Consider the following 19346-nt stretch of genomic DNA (forward strand, 5'->3'; position numbering starts at 1 on the left):
GTTTGGAAGAAGAAGAAGGATGAGTACAACCCCAAGAACACCATCCCAACCGTGAAGTATGGAGGTGGAAACATCATTCTTTGGGGATGCTTTTCTGATAAGGGGACAGGACGACTGCACCGTATTGAGGGGAGGATGGATGGGGCCATGTATCGCAAGATCTTGGCCAACAACCTCCTTCCCTCAGTAAGAGCATTGAATATGGGTCGTGGCTGGGTCTTACAGCATGACAACGACCCGAAACACACAGCCAGGGAAACTAAGGAGTGGCTCCGTAAGAAGCATCTCAAGGTCCTGGATTGGCCTAGCCAGTCTCCAGACCTGAACCCAATAGAAAATCTTTGGAGGGAGCTGAAAGTCTGTATTGCCCAGCGACAGCCCCGAAACCTGAAGGATCTGGAGAATGTCTGTATGGAGGAGTGGGCCAAAATCCCTGCTGCAGTGTGAGCAAACCTGGTCAAGACCTACAGGAAACGTATGATCTCTGTAATTGCAAACAAAGGTTTCTGTACCTAATATGAAGTTCTGCTTTTCTGATGTATCAAATACTTATGTCATGCAATAAAATGCAAATGAATTACTTAAAAATCATACAATGTGATTTTCTGGATTTTTGTTTTAGATTCCGTCTCTCACAGTTGAAGTGTACCTATGATAAAAATTACAGACCTCTACATGCTTTGTAAGTAGGAAAACCTGCAAAATCGGCAGTGTATCAAATACTTGTTCTCCCCACTGTATGTGTTATTTCATAGTTTTGATGATTTCACTATTATTCTACAATGTAGAAAATAGTAAAAATAAAGAATAACCCTTGAATGAGTAGGTGTGTCCAAACTTTTGACTGGTACTGTGTATAGAGTGCCTTCGGAAAGTATTCAGACCCCTTGAATTTTTACACATTGTTTTACATCACAGCCTTATTCTAAAATGGATTAAATATTATTATTTTCTCAGCAATCTACACACAATACCCCATAATGACAAAGTGAAAACAGGTTTAGACATTTTTGCACATTTATTAAAAATAAAAAACAGAAACCTTATTTACATAAGTATTCAGACCCTTTGGTATGAGACTCGACATTGAGCTCAGGTGCATCCTGTTTCCATTGATCATGCTTGAGATGTTTCCACAACTTGATTGGAGTCAACCTGTGGTAAATTCAATTGATTGGACATGATTTGGAAAGGCACACATCTGTCTACAGTGAGGGAAAAAAGTATTTGATCCCCTGCTGATTTTGTACATTTGCCCACTGACAAAGAAATGATCAGTCTATAATTTTAATGGTAGGTTTATTTGAACAGTGAGAGACAGAATAACAACAAAAAATCCAGAAAAACGTATGTCAAAAATGTTTTAAATTGATTTTCATTTTAATGAGGGAAATAAGTATTTGACTCTCTCTCAATCAGAAAGATTTCTGGCTCCCAGGTGTCTTTTATACAGATAACGAGCTGAGATTAGGAGCACACTCTTAAAGGGAGTGCTCCTAATCTCAGCTTGTTACCTGTATAAAAGACACCTGTCCACAGAAGCAATCAATCAATCAGATTCCAAACTCTCCACCATGGCCAAGCCCAAAAAGCTCTCCAAGGATGTCAGGGACAAGATTGTAGACCTAAACAAGGCTGTAATGGGCTACAAGACCATCGCCAAGCAGCTTGGTGAGAAGGTGACAACAGTGTGTGTGATTATTCGCAAATGGAAGAAACACAAAAGTACTGTCAATCTCCCTCGGCCTGGGGCTCCATGCAAGATCTCACCTCGTGGAGTTGCAATGATCATGAGAACGGTGAGCAATCAGCCCAGAATTACACGGGAGGATCTTGTCAATGATCTCAAGGCAGCTGGGACCATAGTCACCAAGAAAACAATTGGTAACACACTACGCCGTGAAGGACTGAAATCCTGCAGCGCACGCAAGGTCCCCCTGCTCAAGAAAGCACATATACAGGCCCGTCTGAAGTTTGCCAATGAACATCTGAATGATTCAGAGGAGAACTGGGTGAAAGTGTTGTGGTCAGATGAGACCAAAATCGAGCTCTTTGGCATCAACTCAACTCGCCGTGTTTGGAGGAGGAATGCTGCCTATGACCCCAAGAACACCATCCCCACCGTCAAACATGGAGGTGGAAACATTATGCTTTGGGGGTGTTTTTCTGCTAAGGGGACAGGACAACTCCACCGCATCAAAGGGACAATGGATGGGGCCATGTACCATCATATCTTGGGTGAGAACCTCCTTCCCTCAACCAGGGCATTGAAAATGGGTCGTTGATTGCTATTCCATCATGACAATGACCCAAAACACACGGCCAAGGCAACAAAGGAGTGGCTCAAGAAGAAGCACATTAAGGTCCTGGAGTGGCCTAGCCAGTCTCCAGACCTTAATCCCATAGAAAATCAGTGGAGGGAGCTGAAGGTTCGAGTTGCCAAACGTCAGCCTCGAAACCTTAATGACTTGGAGAAGATCTTCAAAGAGGAGTGGGACAAAATCCCTCCTGAGATGTGTGCAAACCTGGTGGCCAACTACAAGAAACGTCTGACCTCTGTGATTGCCAACAAGGGTTTTGCCACCAAATACTAAGTCATGTTTTGCAGAGGGGTCAAATACTTATATCCCTCATTAAAATGCAAATCAATTTATAAAATGTTTGACATGCGTCTTTCTGGATTTTTTTGTTGTTATTCTGTCTCTCACTGTTCAAATAAACCTACCATTAATATTATAGACTGATCATGTCTTTGTCAGTGGGCAAACTTACAAAATCAGCATGGGATCAAATACTTTTTTCCCTCACTGTATATAAGGTCCCACAGTTGACAGTGCATGTCAGAGCAAAAACCAAGCCATGAGGTCGAAGGAATTGTTCGTAGAGCTCCGAGACAGGATTGTGTCGGCACAGATCTGGGGAAGGTTACCAAAACATTTTTGCAGCACTGCAGGTCCCCAAGAACAGAGTGGCCTCCATCATTCTTCAATGGAAGAAGTTTGGAACCACCAAGACTCTTCCTAGAGCTGGCCAAACTGAGCAATCGGGGGAGAAGGGCCTTGGTCAGGGAGGTGACCAAGAACCAGATGGTTACTCTAACAGAGCTCCAGAGTTCCTCTGTGGAGATGGGAGAACCTTCCAGAAGGACAACCATCTCTTCTGCACTCCACCAATCAGACCTTTATGGTATAGTGGCCAGACGGAAGCCAATCTTCAGTAAAAGGCACATGACAGCCCGCTTGGAGTTTGACAAAAGGCAACCAAAGGACTCTCAGACCATGAGAAACAAGATTCTCTGGTCTAATGAAACCAAGATTGAACTCTTTGGCTTGAATGCCAAGAGTCACGTCTGGAAGCAACATGGCACCATCCCTACGATGAAGACTAGTCAGGATTGAGTGAAAGATGAACGGAGCAAAGGACAGAGAGATCCTTGATGAAAACCTGCCCCAGAGCACTCAGGACCTCAGACTGGGGCGAAGGTTCACCTTCCAACAAGACAATCACCCTATACACACAGCCAAGACAACGCAGGAGTGGCTTCGGGACAAGTCTCTGAATGTCCTTGAGTGGCCCAGCCAGAGCCCGGACTTGAACCCGATCTAACATCTCTGGAGAGACCTGAAAATAGCTGTGCAGCGACCCTCCCCATCCAGCCTGACAGAGCTTGAGAGGATCTGCAGAGAAGAATTGGAGAAACTCCCCAAATACAGGTGTGCCAAGCTTGTAGCGTCATACCCAAGAAGTCTCGCACTGCCAAAGGCGCTTCAACAAAGTACTGAGTAAAAGTTCTGAATACTTATCTAAATGTGATATTTCAGTTTTATTGATTTATTTGTTTGCAAACAAAATCTAAAAACCTGTTTTAGCTTTGTCATTATGGGGTATTGATGAGGGGAAAAACTATTTAATCCATTTTAGAATAAGGCAGTAATGTGACTGTGGAAAAAGTCAAGGGGTCTGAATACTTTCCGAATGCTCTGTATGTATGTATGTATGCAGTATATACACTACCAGTCAAAAGTTTGAACACACCTACTCATTCAAGGATTTGTCTTTTATTTTTGCTGAAGTGTGTCTGCCAAATGACTAAAATGTAAAATGGTGTCAAAGTGTTTTATAACTAACAAAGATAAATGGGTGCAAATGAATCCTCTTCTTCTTCAGTGGGGTTTATCGACGGCCAACGTTATGGCGCATTACCGCCACTTACTGTACTGGAGTGTGGACCAGCGACAGGGAGAAACTAAATCCTACCTGCCAGCCCTGTTGCTCTTAAAAAATATAAAATATTTGAGACTATATCTAATGATGTTCTACTCAATATACTCTTTAAACTAATTTCCTGTATCCCCTTCTCCCTAATACTAGATCTCATCCTCTCGCTTTCCCTCTGATACTGCCCACACTAGCAATACACGCTCCACGGTCTCTGTTCCCTGGGCGCAAATGAATCATACTGGGCAAAACAAGCAAGGAGGTGGGCAGAGCCAAGCTCGAGCTAGTGAGATCCTATTTGCGGATCTAGTATATGTTTGCATATTTCCGTTAGGGAACGCCTACTTTGAAGTGCGCGTGTGCAGTAACCTAAACAACGCCGTTTTTTACAACTTTGGCAAAGGGTAAAGTCTACTAAACTTAGTCCACTCTGTTCATAGCAGATTTTAGTTTTGGGAACAGAAAACGCTTGAGATCAAATGTTTCATCGATGAGAAAATTAGCAGAATGTCGCCCAAAATCCATCTCGCTCCATCTTCTCCCACTGGACTTTCTCAAATGTGGTTGTGAGTGGAAACACCAACCGGATGCTTCAGATTGATGCATCCGGTGAAACATCTGGCTCATTGTTCTATCTGTGACTTTGTTTTCCACGTTCCCGCCGCTAAGCATCTTGGGAAGAAGAAGGTGCTGACGACAAACAACCATTTTCCTGTGAAATGTGCAAGTCCTTGAATTGTTTGCAAAACCTATTTAGCAAACAGATTGTTATCATCGGTTATCTCCTAAAGATTTTTTAAATTGTGAGTTAATATGTTTCTGTACAGTATATACGTTACTGTTTGTTCTTGAGCAAGCTAGCTGGTTCGCTTGAAGCGTAACGTTAGGTCATTAACTAGCTAGCTAACGTTAGTTATAATGTAACTTTAGCAATGATAGAGTACTGTATTTGAGTCCTCTGTTGTGTTACCATCTAGCTTCTGCTTTTAGCAGACAAGCCAAATAGCTAGTTAAGTTAGCTGACGTGATCGTAATAATACATTCCTTTTTTTCTTTCCCCCTTCTGATAGTCGTGACAACCATTGAAATGGGAGCTGATAAGCGGTGAGTAACGTTACCAATTAGCATAACAATATTGTAGTGTCTAACGTTAGTGAGCTGCACTGAGGTCGGAACACAATCGTTAAATTAAATGATAAATCCACCCATTCCTACTTACAGTGTTACAAAACACTAATATGTGTGAATGTTTTTTGTTAAGAAATGTTTCATTTTGTCGTTTATAATAAGGTTGGTAACAACGTGTGGCAGGTAGCCTAGTGGTTGAGAGCGTTGGACCATTAATCGAAAGGTCGCTGGTTCGAATCCCTGGGCTAACTAGGTGAAAAGTCTGTTGTACCCTTGAGTAAAGCACTTAACTCTAATTACTCCTGTAAGTCGCTTTGGATAAGAGCGTCTGCTAAATGACCATTTCAATTGTAGAAATCTGTTGCAGCTTAAGTTGACGACCAAACCCACAATGCAATGCTCTCTGTGGGCTGGTTAGGTAGTTAGCTACCTAGGGATGTAGCTATTCACAATGGTACTAAAGTAAATATCAGCATTTGAAATAACTAGGTCACTGTAAAATTGCCTAAACAAACTGCAATATCAATTTAGTCTGACATTCGCAAAGGCACCATTCAATGCACGGTAGGGTCGGACTGAAGAGGCAGACAAATAGGATAAATCTGTTAGACCCTCTGTTAAATAAAACAATTCTGGAGGTAGGAATATCGCAAAAATATGATCAATGGCTCATTCGAGAGAAGACAATCTCCCGCTTTATGACTTCGGCCAGTATTGAAATCTGACATGTATGATAGATGTTTTCTCGATCTAAAAGTCGTATTCCTATTAACTTCCAGTGTAGTGAGAGCGGCTTTATCGCAATGCTACGTCACACCGACCAAATTTCTGCCTGCTTGAACGGCAATAGCTCAGATACGCATGAAAACATAAAATGGCCCAGGGAATCGATAGAACATCGCTCAGAGATGCACAAAAACAATATAACACGCAGTGGAGCCGGTGCGAGATATGGGTCAGAACGTACGTCAGTAGGATATGCCACTTTACTCTAAATTGTACCTTTATCCACACTGCGCCATCGAGAAGATTGAAATACTGCTCGTTTTCCTAGAAAACTGCCCTTTTAGTTCTCATACTACCTACCAGTTGCCACAGCAGCCATTATAATAGTAATAATATAATATGCCATTTAGCAGACGCTTTTATCCAAAGCGACTTACAGTCATGCGTGCATACATAATTTTTTTTTTTTGTGTATGGGTGGTCCCGGGGATCGAACCCACTACCTTGGCGTTACAAGCGCCGTGCTCTACCAGCTGAGCTACAGAGGAAAGCATGTCGTGTTGAACAACAAAAAGCTGATTGGCTGACACGGCCCTTTCAAAAGTTCTGCAGTGGCTACTGCTAGCTAGCATGAGGATGAAAAGGGCAGTTTTTCGGAAAAATTAGCAGTATTTAAATATTGTCGTTCCGAGCTGGCTTCACGGTGTCATATTGTAACCATGATTACGTTCCGATGTCAGTGTAAACTAGCCTCTGCTTAGTCCGGTTTTCAGCTTTTGGAAGTTAACAAGGCAACACTCCATCTTAACCCCTCCTCCACATTTACTGGATTGGTTGAACAGTGCAGAAGAGAACCTCCCCTGACCAGTATGTAAGGGGATCTAGTTTCAGGTGTTCCTTTTATGCCTGCTATGTTAAGTTAGTGTTAACAAGCGTAACGGTAGGGTTGGTATCTTCTGGCAAGTAGCTAGCTAGCTACTAAAGTTAGTTAACTAGCTATAATATTTTGGTCAGTCATTTAGCGTGCTGTTTTTGGCACTATGTATTGCAAACATTACCATTCCACGGTTTACTAGCACTACAGAGGAAACAACTCCCTCCTAAAAAATGTATGAAAGGCATCTGGTAGGGATGTGCATCTTTCCCTTTCAAGACGATTTGATACATATCTAGATAGCTACATGGCCTCCGATACAGGAACGATATGATATAGTTTGAAAGGATTCTGTGCGATTGTTTGATTAGAGGAATGAATCGATGTGATTTGGTGCGATTCGATGCCCCAACATTTGTTGCATAAACACATTCATTTTCCATTCTAAGTTAAATTCTTCTGCTAATGGAGCTCATGAGTTGAGCCTTTCTGAGCTGACTTCTGTGCGTGTGTATAAATTATATGTCTATCAGTTGTGTAAAGTACTTCAGTAAAAATACTTTCAAGTACTACTTGTCGTTTATTTGGGTGTCTGTACTTTACTATTTATATTTTTGACAACTTTTACTTCAGTACATTCCTAAAGAAAATAATGTACTTTTTACTCCATACATTTTCTCTGACACCCAAAAGTACTTGAATGCTTAGCAGGACAGGAAAATGGTCCAAATCACACACTTATCAAGAGAACATCCTTGGTCATCCCTACTGCCTTTGATCTGCTGGACTCACTAAACACAAATGCTTAGTTTGTAAATGTCTGAGTGTTGGAGTGTGCCCCAGGCTATTTGTAAAAAATAAAATGGTGCCATCTGGTTTGCTTAATATAAGGAATTGTCAGTTATTTATACTTTTGATACTTAAGTATATTTGAGAATTCCATTTCCTTTTGATACTTAAGTATCTTTAAAACCAAATGCTTTTAGACTTTTACTCAAGTACTATTTTACTGGGTGACTTTGACTTGAGTGTTTTTTTTAAATTAAGGTATCTTTTACTCAAGTATGACAATTGGATACTTTTTCCACCACTGACGTCTATGGTGTACAGTGGGGAGAACAATTATTTGATACACTGCCGATTTTGCAGGTTTTCCTACTTACAAAGCATGTAGAGGTCTGTCATTTTTATCATAGGTACACTTCAACTGCGAGAGACGGAATCTAAAACAAAAATCCAGAAAATCACATTGTATGATTTTTAAGTAATTAATTTGCATTTTATTGCATGACATAAGTATTTGATACATCAGAAAAGCAGAACTTAATATTTGGTACAGAAACCTTTGTTTGCAATTACAGAGATCATACGTTTCCTGTAGGTCTTGACCAGGATTGCACACACTGCAGCAGGGATTTTGGCCCACTCATTTACATTTACGTCATTTAGCAGACGCTCTTATCCAGAGCGACTTACATTATTATTATTTTTTTCATACCCCCTGTGGGGATCGAACCCACAACCCTGGCGTTGCAAACGCCATGCTCTATCAACTGAGCTACATCCCTGCCGGCCATTCCCTCCCCTACCCTGGACGACGCTGGGCCAATTGCGCGCCGCCCCATGGGTCTCCCGGTCACGGCCGGCTACAACAGAGCCTGGATTCGAACCAGGATCTCTAGTGGCACAGCTAGCACTGCGATGCAGTGCCTTAGACCACTGCGCCACTCAGGAGACGCCACTTAGACCACTGCGCCACCTTAGACCACTGCGCCACTCCTCCATACAGACATTCTCCAGATCCTTCAGGTTTCGGGGCTGTCGCTGGGCAATACGGACTTTCAGCTCCCTCCAAAGATTTTCTATTGGGTTCAGGTCTGGAGACTGGCTAGGCCACTCCAGGACCATGAGATGCTTCTTACGGAGCCACTCCTTAGTTGCCCTGGCTGTGTGTTTCGGGTCGTTGTCATGCTGGAAGACCCAGCCACGACCCATCTTCAATGCTCTTAATGAGGGAAGGAGGTTGTTGGCCAAGATCTCGCAATACATGGGCCCCATCCATCCTCCCCTCAATACGGTGCAGTCGTCCTGTCCCCTTTGCAGAAAAGCATCCCCAAAGAATGATGTTTCCACCTCCATGCTTCACGGTTGGGATGGTGTTCTTGGGGTTGTACTCATCCTTCTTCTTCCTCCAAACACGGCGAGTGGAGTTTAGACCAAAAAGCTCTATTTTTGTCTCATCAGACCACATGACCTTCTCCCATTCCTCCTCTGGATCATCCAGATGGTCATTGGCAAACTTCAGACAGGCCTGGACATGCGCTGGCTTGAGCAGGGGGACCTTGCGTGCGTTACAGGATTTTAATCCATGACGGCGTAGTGTGTTACTAATGGTTTTCTTTGAGACTGTGGTCCCAGCTCTCTTCAAGTCATTGACCAGTTCCTGCCGTGTAGTTCTGGGCTGATCCCTCACCTTCCTTATGATCATTGATGCCCCACGAGGTGAGATCTTGCATGGAGCCCCAGACCGAGGGTGATTGACCGTCATCTTGAACTTCTTCCATTTTCTAATAATTGCGCCAACAGTTGTTGCCTTCTCACCAAGCTGCTTGCCTATTGTCCTGTAGCCCATCCCAGCCTTGTGCAGGTCTACAATTTTATCCCTGATGTCCTTACACAGCTCTCTGGTCTTGGCCATTGTGGAGAGGTTGGAGTCTGTTTGATTGAGTGTTTGGAAATATGTATTTTATACAGGTAAGGAGTTCAAACAGGTGCAGTTAATACAGGTAATGAGTGGAGAACAGGAGGGCTTCTTAAAGAACAACTAACAGGTCTGTGAGAGCTGGAATTATTACTGGTTGGTAGGTGATCAAATACTTATGTCATGCAATAAAATGCAAATGAATTACTTAAAAATCATACAATGTGATTTTCTGGATTTTTGTTTTAGATTCCGTCTCTCACAGTTGAAGTGTACCTATGATAAAAATTACAGACCTCTACATGCTTTGTAAGTAGGAAAACCTGCAAAATCGGCAGTGTATCAAATACTTGTTCTCCCCACTGTATGTAGACATCTGAGCTGAACCATAAGGGAAACTGGGCATCTACCACCCCACTATCTGTTAGGGAGGTCATTGTTGGCTTTTTGTACTCCCCACCCACCACACACACTTTTGATCAGAAATATCCATCACTCACTAATTAATTTGACATTTTTGCAGATTAAAAGTGTTAGAGCTAGTAATGTATCAATATTTATCTTTAAAAATGATCTATGACAGCCAATGAATATGTAGCACAACTTTGGATTTCACTCCGGTCTCATCATTTAATTGTTTAGACCGTTTGGAAGTGTTGCGGGTAGCAAAAGTGATTGCAGTCCTCTTTATGAAATTATCAACTTTATACTATATATCTAAAAATGACCATATATACTGACTGTTTAAAGCAAAACAACCAAAATTATTGCTGATGGTGAACCTGAACAATCGAAATGAAATATAATGTAAGGCCAGATCAGCATTTAGCCTACCTATATAGCCAGATGAGTTGTCTCCAGCGGTAGCTTAGGCTACTTTTATTCTGGTAAAACACCATTTTCAACAGATCATTTGATAAAAATTACCTAGCAAATTACGTTGGTTGTCACTCAACTAATAAACCCTAACATTGCGCAAGCCATTTGACAAACATTTGAAAGCAGGAATAGGCCTACCTCTCTTTGGCTAGCGTCAACATAATTACATGCTCAGTTCGACACAAGATGAGGTATTTTCGGAAGGTAGAAAGAAAGTAATTTTAGAGAATAAATAAATGCTAGTGAACCGGCAATTTGTAGCGTTTCAATCGATTTTGTTTTTGACCGGCGCATGCTACATTTGGATCCGTTATGGGTCCCGTGGACTAAAGCACTCATATCTTAAACAGTTGAACCGTGGACCGATGCGTATTGGTGACACGTTACATCCCTAGCATCTGGCAGAAGGAAATTCATTCATAAACACAAATATACTTTTTTATATATCTTTTGATCGGGTTTTCATGAATTTTATGATGTAATCGTCAAGCCCATTCAAAAGACCAGGGACATGAACACTGAAGTATGATGTAGTAACGTGTCACTTGCACAGGGTATAAACTGGTTAGGGCTTTAGGCGGCATTCACAGTATGAGGAAGCAGAGTGGTTTGCAACATAACACACTGACTAAATCCCACACATAACAATGCAATAGTACATTTCTTTCTACTTGAACAAACAGAATTGTAAGGGTTATGTCAAAAACGTAAATAGTACTTGGGGGTTATCTTGAGCCATATGATTACATTGTAACCCATTTATTCCTTGAGTGTTAAAATTAGATCTGCTTTTGACTGTGTCTATGCCTGTGTGTACACAGGGTGAGTCGCACAGAGCGTAGCGGCAGATACGGCGGCAACAATCAGGGACGTGGTGAGAGGCGGGAGCGAGGGGACCAGGAACGAGAGCACGTCATGCGCCGCTGGGGAGAAGAGAGACGCAGCGAACGCTATGACGGAGGGGAACAACGGGGGAACAGAGCCAGTCCAGAGGTATGTGTCCCGAGTCAGACGCCCAGTGACATGACTTGGCAAGGGAGTGCAGCCAAAACTCATCTTATTGACCACTTGGAGAGTACACTGATCCACGCTGTTTTATCCACGCCAGCAGAGAGAACGGAAGCGACGGAACAGCGATAGATCTGAAGATGGCTACCACTCTGACGGAGAGTTCCCGGAGCAGGACTACAGGGGGGAACCAGGGGAGGAGAAGGAGAGTAAGACTATCATGCTCCGGGGCCTGTCTCTTCACGTCACAGAAGGAGACGTAAGTTCTTCTTCCTCTGCTTTACACCCACCACCGGTCAGTAATGTGGTTCGTTTGGCTGCCATTTGCTCTGCAAAGACGAGTAGGCTATCTAGTGAAACGAAAGGAGACGTTAGTAACTGTATCATGTCAAGTGAAATGTGTTTCAGAACTGAAGGCTACGGATTTAATGTTCTCTCTTGTGCCTTCCAGATCCGCGCTGCCCTGGACCAGCTGGAGGGACCCCAGCCAATAGATGTCCGACTGATGAAAAAGAGGACAGGTGAGACCCAGGCGTACCATGGAGTCCCTCCGTTCCCCCGCCATCTTTGACCACAGGGCCAATCTGCTTCAATTGGCTTCAGTTTTGCCGTAGCAACATAAAAATCTGATATCGTTATGAATTAATGTCAGAAGCAAAGAAACAATATTTTACATTCTGTTAAGATGTGGAGTAAAAAGGTAAGTAAGAAAGAGCATCAGCCAGTCAAGCTCTGTTTCAAATGAAATAATTAAATAATACATATAGGCATACTGAGGATGTATGGTCCAATGTCATCCTGCAGGAATTCTTGCTATGGCAAAACCCCAAATGAAGGGCCCACTGTTTGCCATACTGGGTCCTGAAGCAGTTTGTGACAGAGTTTGAATGTTGTGCCCATGGACTCTGACTAACACTCCTCCCGTCTATATTTGAATGCTGTCTCTAGGTATAAGCAGAGGTTTCGCCTTCGTGGAGTTTTATCACTTGCAAGATGCTACCCGATGGATGGAGACCAATCAGGTTGCTTCACAATCGCCAAGTCTAGCTTTTACCTTGGAGATCTGGAAAAAAAAGAGAACCAAATGGCAACCTAAGTGAACTGAATAAGAACAAAAAATAATTTGAAGGAAATGTGGAATTTAAGTTGGAATTTAGTTGGAGAATACTATATTGGAATCTGAATATGGTATCCATAAAGACTGCATGGTTTTAGAGGTTTATTTAACCTTTCACTGATAGTTCTTTAATCTCACTGCCCCCCATATATTTAGGGTGTAAGACTAAGGTTTTAAGACATTCGATGTCAATAAAATTGAGCCATGTAGCCTAATTTAATGGAAATTTACTTTAAAACACAGATTACTATATCCTGCAATCTGCCTGGTAAGATAACTCAGGAAGTCATTTTTCTGATAAAAGATGGTCAAAGGCCATCGGGGAAAATAAGGAATTTTGGCTCCTTCTAGCCTAGTGTCCTTTCCAAATTTGAGGATTTATTTGTCAGTTGATGTTTTTTTTCTTTTTAGTTGATTGATTTAAGCTGTGCTTCTTAGCTAATTAATTTGTCTGTTGTGGGACGCTTATCCCTGGTTCTAGGAAAGCCGATCAAAGTATCTCTATCATGTTAACATTATACACTCTGCTCCGGCTCAGTCTGGACACTCGGGTCCCAAACACCTTAAGAACCCTCTGTACACAAGCTCACATACACATCCTTCCGTCTGTCTTTGACACAAACGCCAACAGGGGGTCCCTTTCCCCCTTCCCTCCCTGCCAACACTGCTTGTATTTTGGGTGCAGCTAGAGTGAGACCTACGCCGGCCAGGAAAGCTTGAAATGACCAACATTTTGTCCCCCCTCTTACAGAAACTCCTGGTCATCCAAGGCAAGAGTGTGGCCATGCATTACAGCAACCCCCGGCACAAGTTTGAAGACTGGCTCTGCAACACTGTAAGTTTCTGCTGTGGCTTGATCCCACCCTGCCCACACTATATTCCCCTTCCACTCCTATCTGAAATGCTGTAGTGATAATGTTATGCCCTCAATTGTTACCTTATAGTCCAGAATGAGCTCCTGCCAAATGAGTTTGAGCACATTGTTAGGTGTAGGAATGCCTGATTGCATTAGTTGCCAGTGTGAGCATTTGGCTCAGGTAAGCACCTTATGCTGCCCCACTTTTAGTTTGCTATTCATCTGAGGCAGCGGTGTCCTGGACCTAAGTAGCTGTATTATCAATAAAAATGATGTGACCGGTTGCTTGCAGTGCGGCCTGTACAATTTCCGGAGGAGGCTGAAGTGCTTCAGGTGTGGCGCATCCAAAGCTGGTAAGTAGTTCCTGAATCAGGAAGCCACTGCTTGCACCCATAAGGATGGCCTGGGACAATGTGCCATGGGGCTACGCACAGGTGCAGGCGCAGTACAGAGTACAGATACAGGGCTCTACAGTGCAACCATTGTACTCGCATATGCGCGAAAATATTGTACTGCTAAATTTATTTGAGTGCGCCTACATTTTTTAAGTTAGCGCACACGTGCTCCTTGTTAGAAAAGGTCAGCGTAGAGCCCTGCCAAATCATATTCCTTAGTATTGTGAACAAACCAGATTTAGCTGAAAACGTACTTGAGAATTGACAGGTGGAATAGCGAGGATGTCAAATCCCTGTGGAGCAGAAACATTTTCTAAATCATGTCCTAGGTCATGGGTACTGAGGGTGAGGCGATGCTAACGCCCTGCTCTCATTCTGTCTGCTTTTCCCAACAGAGTGTGAGACCAACAACACCACTGGAGTCAGAGAGACCCAGCAGAGCGGAGACTACTACGGCGACAGTGAGTACCTCTCCATTATGAAACTACGTCCTGTCAGATGACCTGAGGGGTTTGAGAGCCAATGGGATCATTTATACTGAATGTGTGTATGTCCTCTACAGCGATCATCCTTAGGAACATAGCCCCCCTTACCACGGTGGAGGCCATCATGACGGCCCTGGCCCCCTACGCCAACTTGTCAGCCAGCAACATCCGTCTCATCAAGGACAAACAGACGGGCCAGAACAGAGGCTTCACCTTCGTACAGCTTTCCTCCCCTCTGGTACGCCAGCCTTTCAGCAGAGCTCCCAACCTATCTTTGGTTTGAGTTTCTTTACAGAGCAACCTCTGTAACTTCAGTGATATTCCTTTTGATTGTTAATGGCGATATCGCTCAACTGGTGCTTCTCATCTTTGGCTTGATTTAGTGGAATTTGTATAAACTTTTCTCTGTACGTAAAATGAGTATGTTTAGTCTAAGTGCTTTGTTGTTTCTGCATCACAGGAGGCTTCTCAGCTCCTAACCATCTTACAAGGACTGCAGCCCCCTCTCAAGCTGGATGGGAAGACCATCGGTGTGGACTATGCCAAGAGTGCCAGGAAGTGAGTGTCCCGTCACAGCGACGTCTGTGGTTAGGGTTATAATGTTCTCAGCATCATTTCAGTGAATGATGTCCGCAGAGGGCATAGTGATGGAGATGTCTCCCTAATCTCTACTCTCCTTGGCCTCTTCAGGGATCTCTTGCTCCCAGACTGTAACCGGATCAGTGCCTTCTCTGTGGCCAGCACAGCCATCGCTGCTGCCCAGTGGTCCTCCAGCCAGGTAACGCACGCACACCCACATCTCTCCTCACATTCACCTGTGACGTTTTGTTTTCCCAATGCACATACTAACAGTCAGTGTATTCCTTCCTAGCCACAGCAGGGTGCTGAAGGACAGCTGTCCGAGTACAGCTACCTAGAGGAGAGCTACGTTCCCTATACACAGGTACGTTGGTGGTTACCCCAATCTGTAAATACCTGGGATGTATTGCAGACGCTGCTGCTTCAATGTTTGACTGACTGTGTGCCTTGCTGTGTTGATAGGACTACCAGGCCTACTACCAGCAGTCAGCAGGAGACCTTTCCCAGGGGAACGGAATACTGGGAGGTGAGGCGACATTTGCGTTGCATTCAGTGTCCGTGCCTTTAATAGCCTTCTGATTTGTGGAGCACACACTGTGGTGTTTCTGTCTAAAAGACATGTTTTGTAAGAGCATGTAATAAAGCCTGGGTGTGTTTGGTTCACAGCGGCCCCAGGTGTCCCAGCTGCTACAGGAGTGGTGATTTCACAGGGTGCACAGGTCTACCAACCCAACCTCATCAGTCACACTTCCACACAAGTGAGTCCTATGTCTTTAACCTATGGGGCTGGTAATACACACACAGCCTTCTTTACTGCACCACGTACAATATGCTTGCCGTAAAGATTCCCACAATGACCAATTCTGTCTTTACAGGCACTGCAATTGGCCCAGCAATTGGAAGCAAAACAGACTGGAATTCACTCGGCAGCTGCAACCATTACAGCGCCGGTTTCCACAGCGACACTCTCTGGACTGGCCACAGACACCGGTAAGACCCTCCCTCACCTGACTGACTGGCACTGCAAGTTCCAGTGCAGAATGAAAAATAATAACTTAGTGGAATGCTTTCAGATGTAAAATGATCTACTCTATTCAAGGCAGGTTTTTGATTGTTTGTAATCTTCCATACACTTGTCTTCATCCCCAGCTGTCCCCGACACCTCCACCTACCAGTATGACGAATCCTCTGGCTACTACTTCGACCCTGAAACTGGCCTCTACTACGACCCAAATACCCATGTAATTACCCACACACCGGTCAATGTTTTCATGAGTTGACTGAAGAAGGGGTATGTGTTTTGACAGTTCTCTTCTCCTCCAGTACTACTACAACTCCCAGACACAGCAGTACCTGTACTGGGACAGTGAGAAGCAGACGTACGTCCCTGCCTCAGCCGCCGACCAAACTGAGCAGACTGCAAATGCAGCAGCGGCAGCTAGTAAAGAGGCTAAGGAATCCAAGGAGAGGAAACAAGATAAGCCCAAGAGCAAGACTGCTCAGCAGGTACGCAGAGGAGACCCGGATCACTTCAGATGTCAAGGCAGTATAGCTGTATATTAGAAAACGGGGGCATTGCCATCTCTACATTCTGTTGGGATCAGGACAATGTCATGAAACCCTTGTGGTTGTCAAGGGGTGTTGTATTAAAGTGTGTGTGGAGTTTGACTGAGTTGTCATGCTCTTTCCAGATTGCTAAGGACATGGAGCGCTGGGCGAAGAGTCTGAACAAACAGAAGGAGAACTTCAAAAGCAGCTTCCAGCCCGTCAGCCAGGAGGAGAGGAAAGAGGCAGCGGCCGCCGACGCAGGCTTCACACTCTTCGAGAAGAAGGTAGCCATTTTAGGTCTATCCATGATTGCTTGAATCGTTTAGAGCAGGGTTCCCCAAACTCTGTCCTCGGGACCCCAAGGGCTGCACGTTTTTGGTTTTGCCCTAGCACTACACAGCTGATTCACATAATCAACTAATCATCAAGCTGTGTAGTGTTAGGGCAGAAACCAAAACATGCACCCCTTGGGCTCCCAAGGACCGAGTTTGGGAAACGCTGCTTTAGAAAAATCATCCAGTGAAACTTTTGAGTTGATTGCGGCAGATTGAAGAGGTGACTTGATGGCAGTTAATAGTGTTGTTGTGACTTTGCAGCAGGCTGGAAGCTTGGAAATGCTCATGTCAGAAGCAGTGCAGCGCCCTGAGGAGCCGGCCCCAACCAACTCAGCCAAGGTAAGATATTGATACTAGACTCAAATGTATGATCTGTAATTTTAGAGTTTATCTTCCAGTCTTGTATGGTAACTATCTGGTTGTGTCCTTCCCCAGGTTGGTCTGGTGGCAGCCTACAGTGGGGACAGTGACCCAGAGGAGGGGGGTGCAGCAGAGCCGGAGCGCAGTGGTGAGCAGGGCCAGGATCAGCTGACAGACTGGAAGAAGATGGCCTGCCTGCTGTGTAGGAGACAGTTCCCCAATAAGGACGGCCTGGTGCGCCACCAGCAGCTCTCTGACCTTCACAAGGTACTGATCACTGAGGCCCAGGAAGAACTCCACTTTAGTCCACTCATTAAAGTCTTATGAAAATGAACATCTATTATGGAAAAGAGAGAGCTTTATGTATGAATTAAGTGTGAAAGGGTCTTAATCTTTATTTCTTATCCCAGCAAAACCTGGAGGTCCACCGCAGATCTAAGCTGAGTGAGGCTGAGCTGGAAGAGCTGGAGAGGAAAGAGACAGAGGTGAGCCTTAGACATGAAGACGGTTGGTCTAACGTTACTGGTTGAGTTTTGGTTAAGAGAAACCCTGTTATCAGGTTTGTTTCTACATTCATTTTCTATTTCCCTCCCTGTGAACAGATGAAGTACAGAGACCGAGCTGCAGAGAGGAGAGAGAAATACGGCATCCCTGAACCCCCAGCACCCAAAAAGAAGAAATTCACAGCACAGCCAGCACCAGTCGTGTAAGCTGCTACTGTGCTATAATCATGCTTATTCTTCTTAGTTGACTCTATACTGTGATGTTCTGTGAAGTGAAATGAAATGAGATTGGGTAACAATGATTGTGTTGTCATTTCCCCCTTCTCCTCTGCAGTAACTATGAACAACCCACCAAAGACGGTCTGAACAGTGACAACATTGGGAACAAGATGTTGCAGGCCATGGGATGGCAAGAGGGCAGAGGTCTGGGCCGCAACCAGCAGGGTATCACTGCACCTATTGAGGTGAATCTCGTCCAGTTAAAACCAGTAATAGTGCTGCTTCAACCCAAAAGCAAAACCTGTGAAGGTATCTTTCATATACAACAAGTCTGTTAAATGTGCTCTTTAAGTGCAGAGCCACATTGTAGTGGTAACACTCTCCTTCACATATGGAACTTTCCACCGGAGACCAGGGTTCAATCTTTGGGTACAGTGGTCCCACTTTCTCCCCACCTAATTATATATATATATTTATATATTTTTAAATATGCCAGTGTTGAGTGGCTTTACTGATCTCAGACCTGCTGTTATCTCCCTACAGGCCCAGCTGAGGGCGAAGGGAGCTGGTCTGGGAACCAAAGGCAGCAGCTACGGCCTGTCTGCCTCAGACACATACAAAGACGCTGTCCGCAAAGCCATGTTTGCCCGCTTCACTGAAATGGAGTGATTTTCCCAATCTACCTGCCTCCCAAGAACAGCCATATCCTACTGACCTGGTGCTATGTTCCCTGGGTTTCTGTGTGTGGCCATCACCATCCTTGGGCATCTTAACATCCCTCTCTACATTCATCCATAAACAGACTCCTTGAGATAAAGGGATTGTAATGGCAACATGGGAAAGTTGCAGAGATGACATGCTTTATTAGGGGATTAGAGGGAGGGCCTTCCTTTGCTAAAAGATGTGCATATCTTTGGATGAATTTCTGTTGAGTGCAGTCACATTGTGTCATCAGTCTGCTAGGGAATAGGAAAATAGAGAAATAACTGGTCTATTGGAGAAATGAAGCTATGAATTATGATTTGTATATATTTTATTGTGTAAGAATTTAAAGATAGGTATGTTCTCCCCCCCCCTCTGCTTTGGCAATAATATTTTGTCGGCATGTTATAAATGTACAGTTTGTATGGTATGCGTTCTCATTTTGTACAGAAAATATTAAATGAGATTGGTCAATCAATTCATGTGGACTTTATTGTGGATGCTGAGCATAATTCCATGAATTTTGCAATCATCAGATGTGCAACCTCTAGGTAAACAAGCTGTTCAATTGCAGACTTTGCTTTAGCTCTCACTCAAATAACTACTTTTCACAAACTTGGTGAAAATGAAATCTAGAAGCGCAATCCAAACTTGGGTGCAGGTCAGTAAAAATAAAAACATTGAGAAACTCAGGCATATGTTTATAGTTTGTG

At 43.9% G+C, this 19346-nt stretch overlaps 1 protein-coding gene across 3 annotated transcripts; it reads left to right on the forward strand.

Moving 5' to 3' along the window:
* Nucleotides 1-4878: 4878 nt before the first annotated feature.
* Nucleotides 4879-19111, forward strand: LOC311134128 (RNA-binding protein 5-like). Of its 3 annotated transcripts, none has more exons than XM_084167713.1 (25): nucleotides 4879-5021; nucleotides 5289-5322; nucleotides 11348-11519; nucleotides 11635-11793; nucleotides 11986-12055; nucleotides 12483-12556; nucleotides 13403-13486; nucleotides 13800-13860; nucleotides 14298-14363; nucleotides 14465-14625; nucleotides 14848-14945; nucleotides 15078-15165; nucleotides 15259-15330; nucleotides 15429-15492; nucleotides 15633-15724; nucleotides 15842-15956; nucleotides 16116-16207; nucleotides 16290-16472; nucleotides 16658-16798; nucleotides 17111-17188; nucleotides 17285-17476; nucleotides 17620-17694; nucleotides 17812-17915; nucleotides 18047-18176; nucleotides 18475-19111. In XM_084167713.1, exons 2-25 carry the CDS (start codon nucleotides 5306-5308, stop codon nucleotides 18598-18600), a joined length of 2514 nt encoding a protein of 837 aa, XP_084023839.1. In that variant the 5' UTR covers nucleotides 4879-5021; nucleotides 5289-5305; the 3' UTR covers nucleotides 18601-19111. The 3 variants fall into 3 exon arrangements, with proteins under 3 accessions (XP_084023839.1, XP_084023841.1, XP_084023840.1); XM_084167715.1 differs by having other exon boundaries at nucleotides 17114-17188; XM_084167714.1 differs by having other exon boundaries at nucleotides 11638-11793.
* The last annotated feature ends 235 nt before the right edge of the window (nucleotides 19112-19346 follow it).

The sequence above is a fragment of the Coregonus lavaretus genome, assembly GCF_964263955.1.
Source record: "Coregonus lavaretus genome assembly, chromosome: 8".
In the NCBI taxonomy this organism is placed as follows: domain Eukaryota; kingdom Metazoa; phylum Chordata; class Actinopteri; order Salmoniformes; family Salmonidae; genus Coregonus; species Coregonus lavaretus.

Excerpts from the sequence above, each read along its gene's own strand:
- LOC311134128 (XM_084167713.1), top strand. Across the intron at positions 12,056-12,482 it reads ACTGATGAAAAAGAGGACAG|GTATAAGCAGAGGTTTCGCC; the intron begins GTGAGACCCAGG and ends TGCTGTCTCTAG. Across the intron at positions 15,725-15,841 it reads TCAGTCACACTTCCACACAA|GCACTGCAATTGGCCCAGCA; the intron begins GTGAGTCCTATG and ends CTGTCTTTACAG.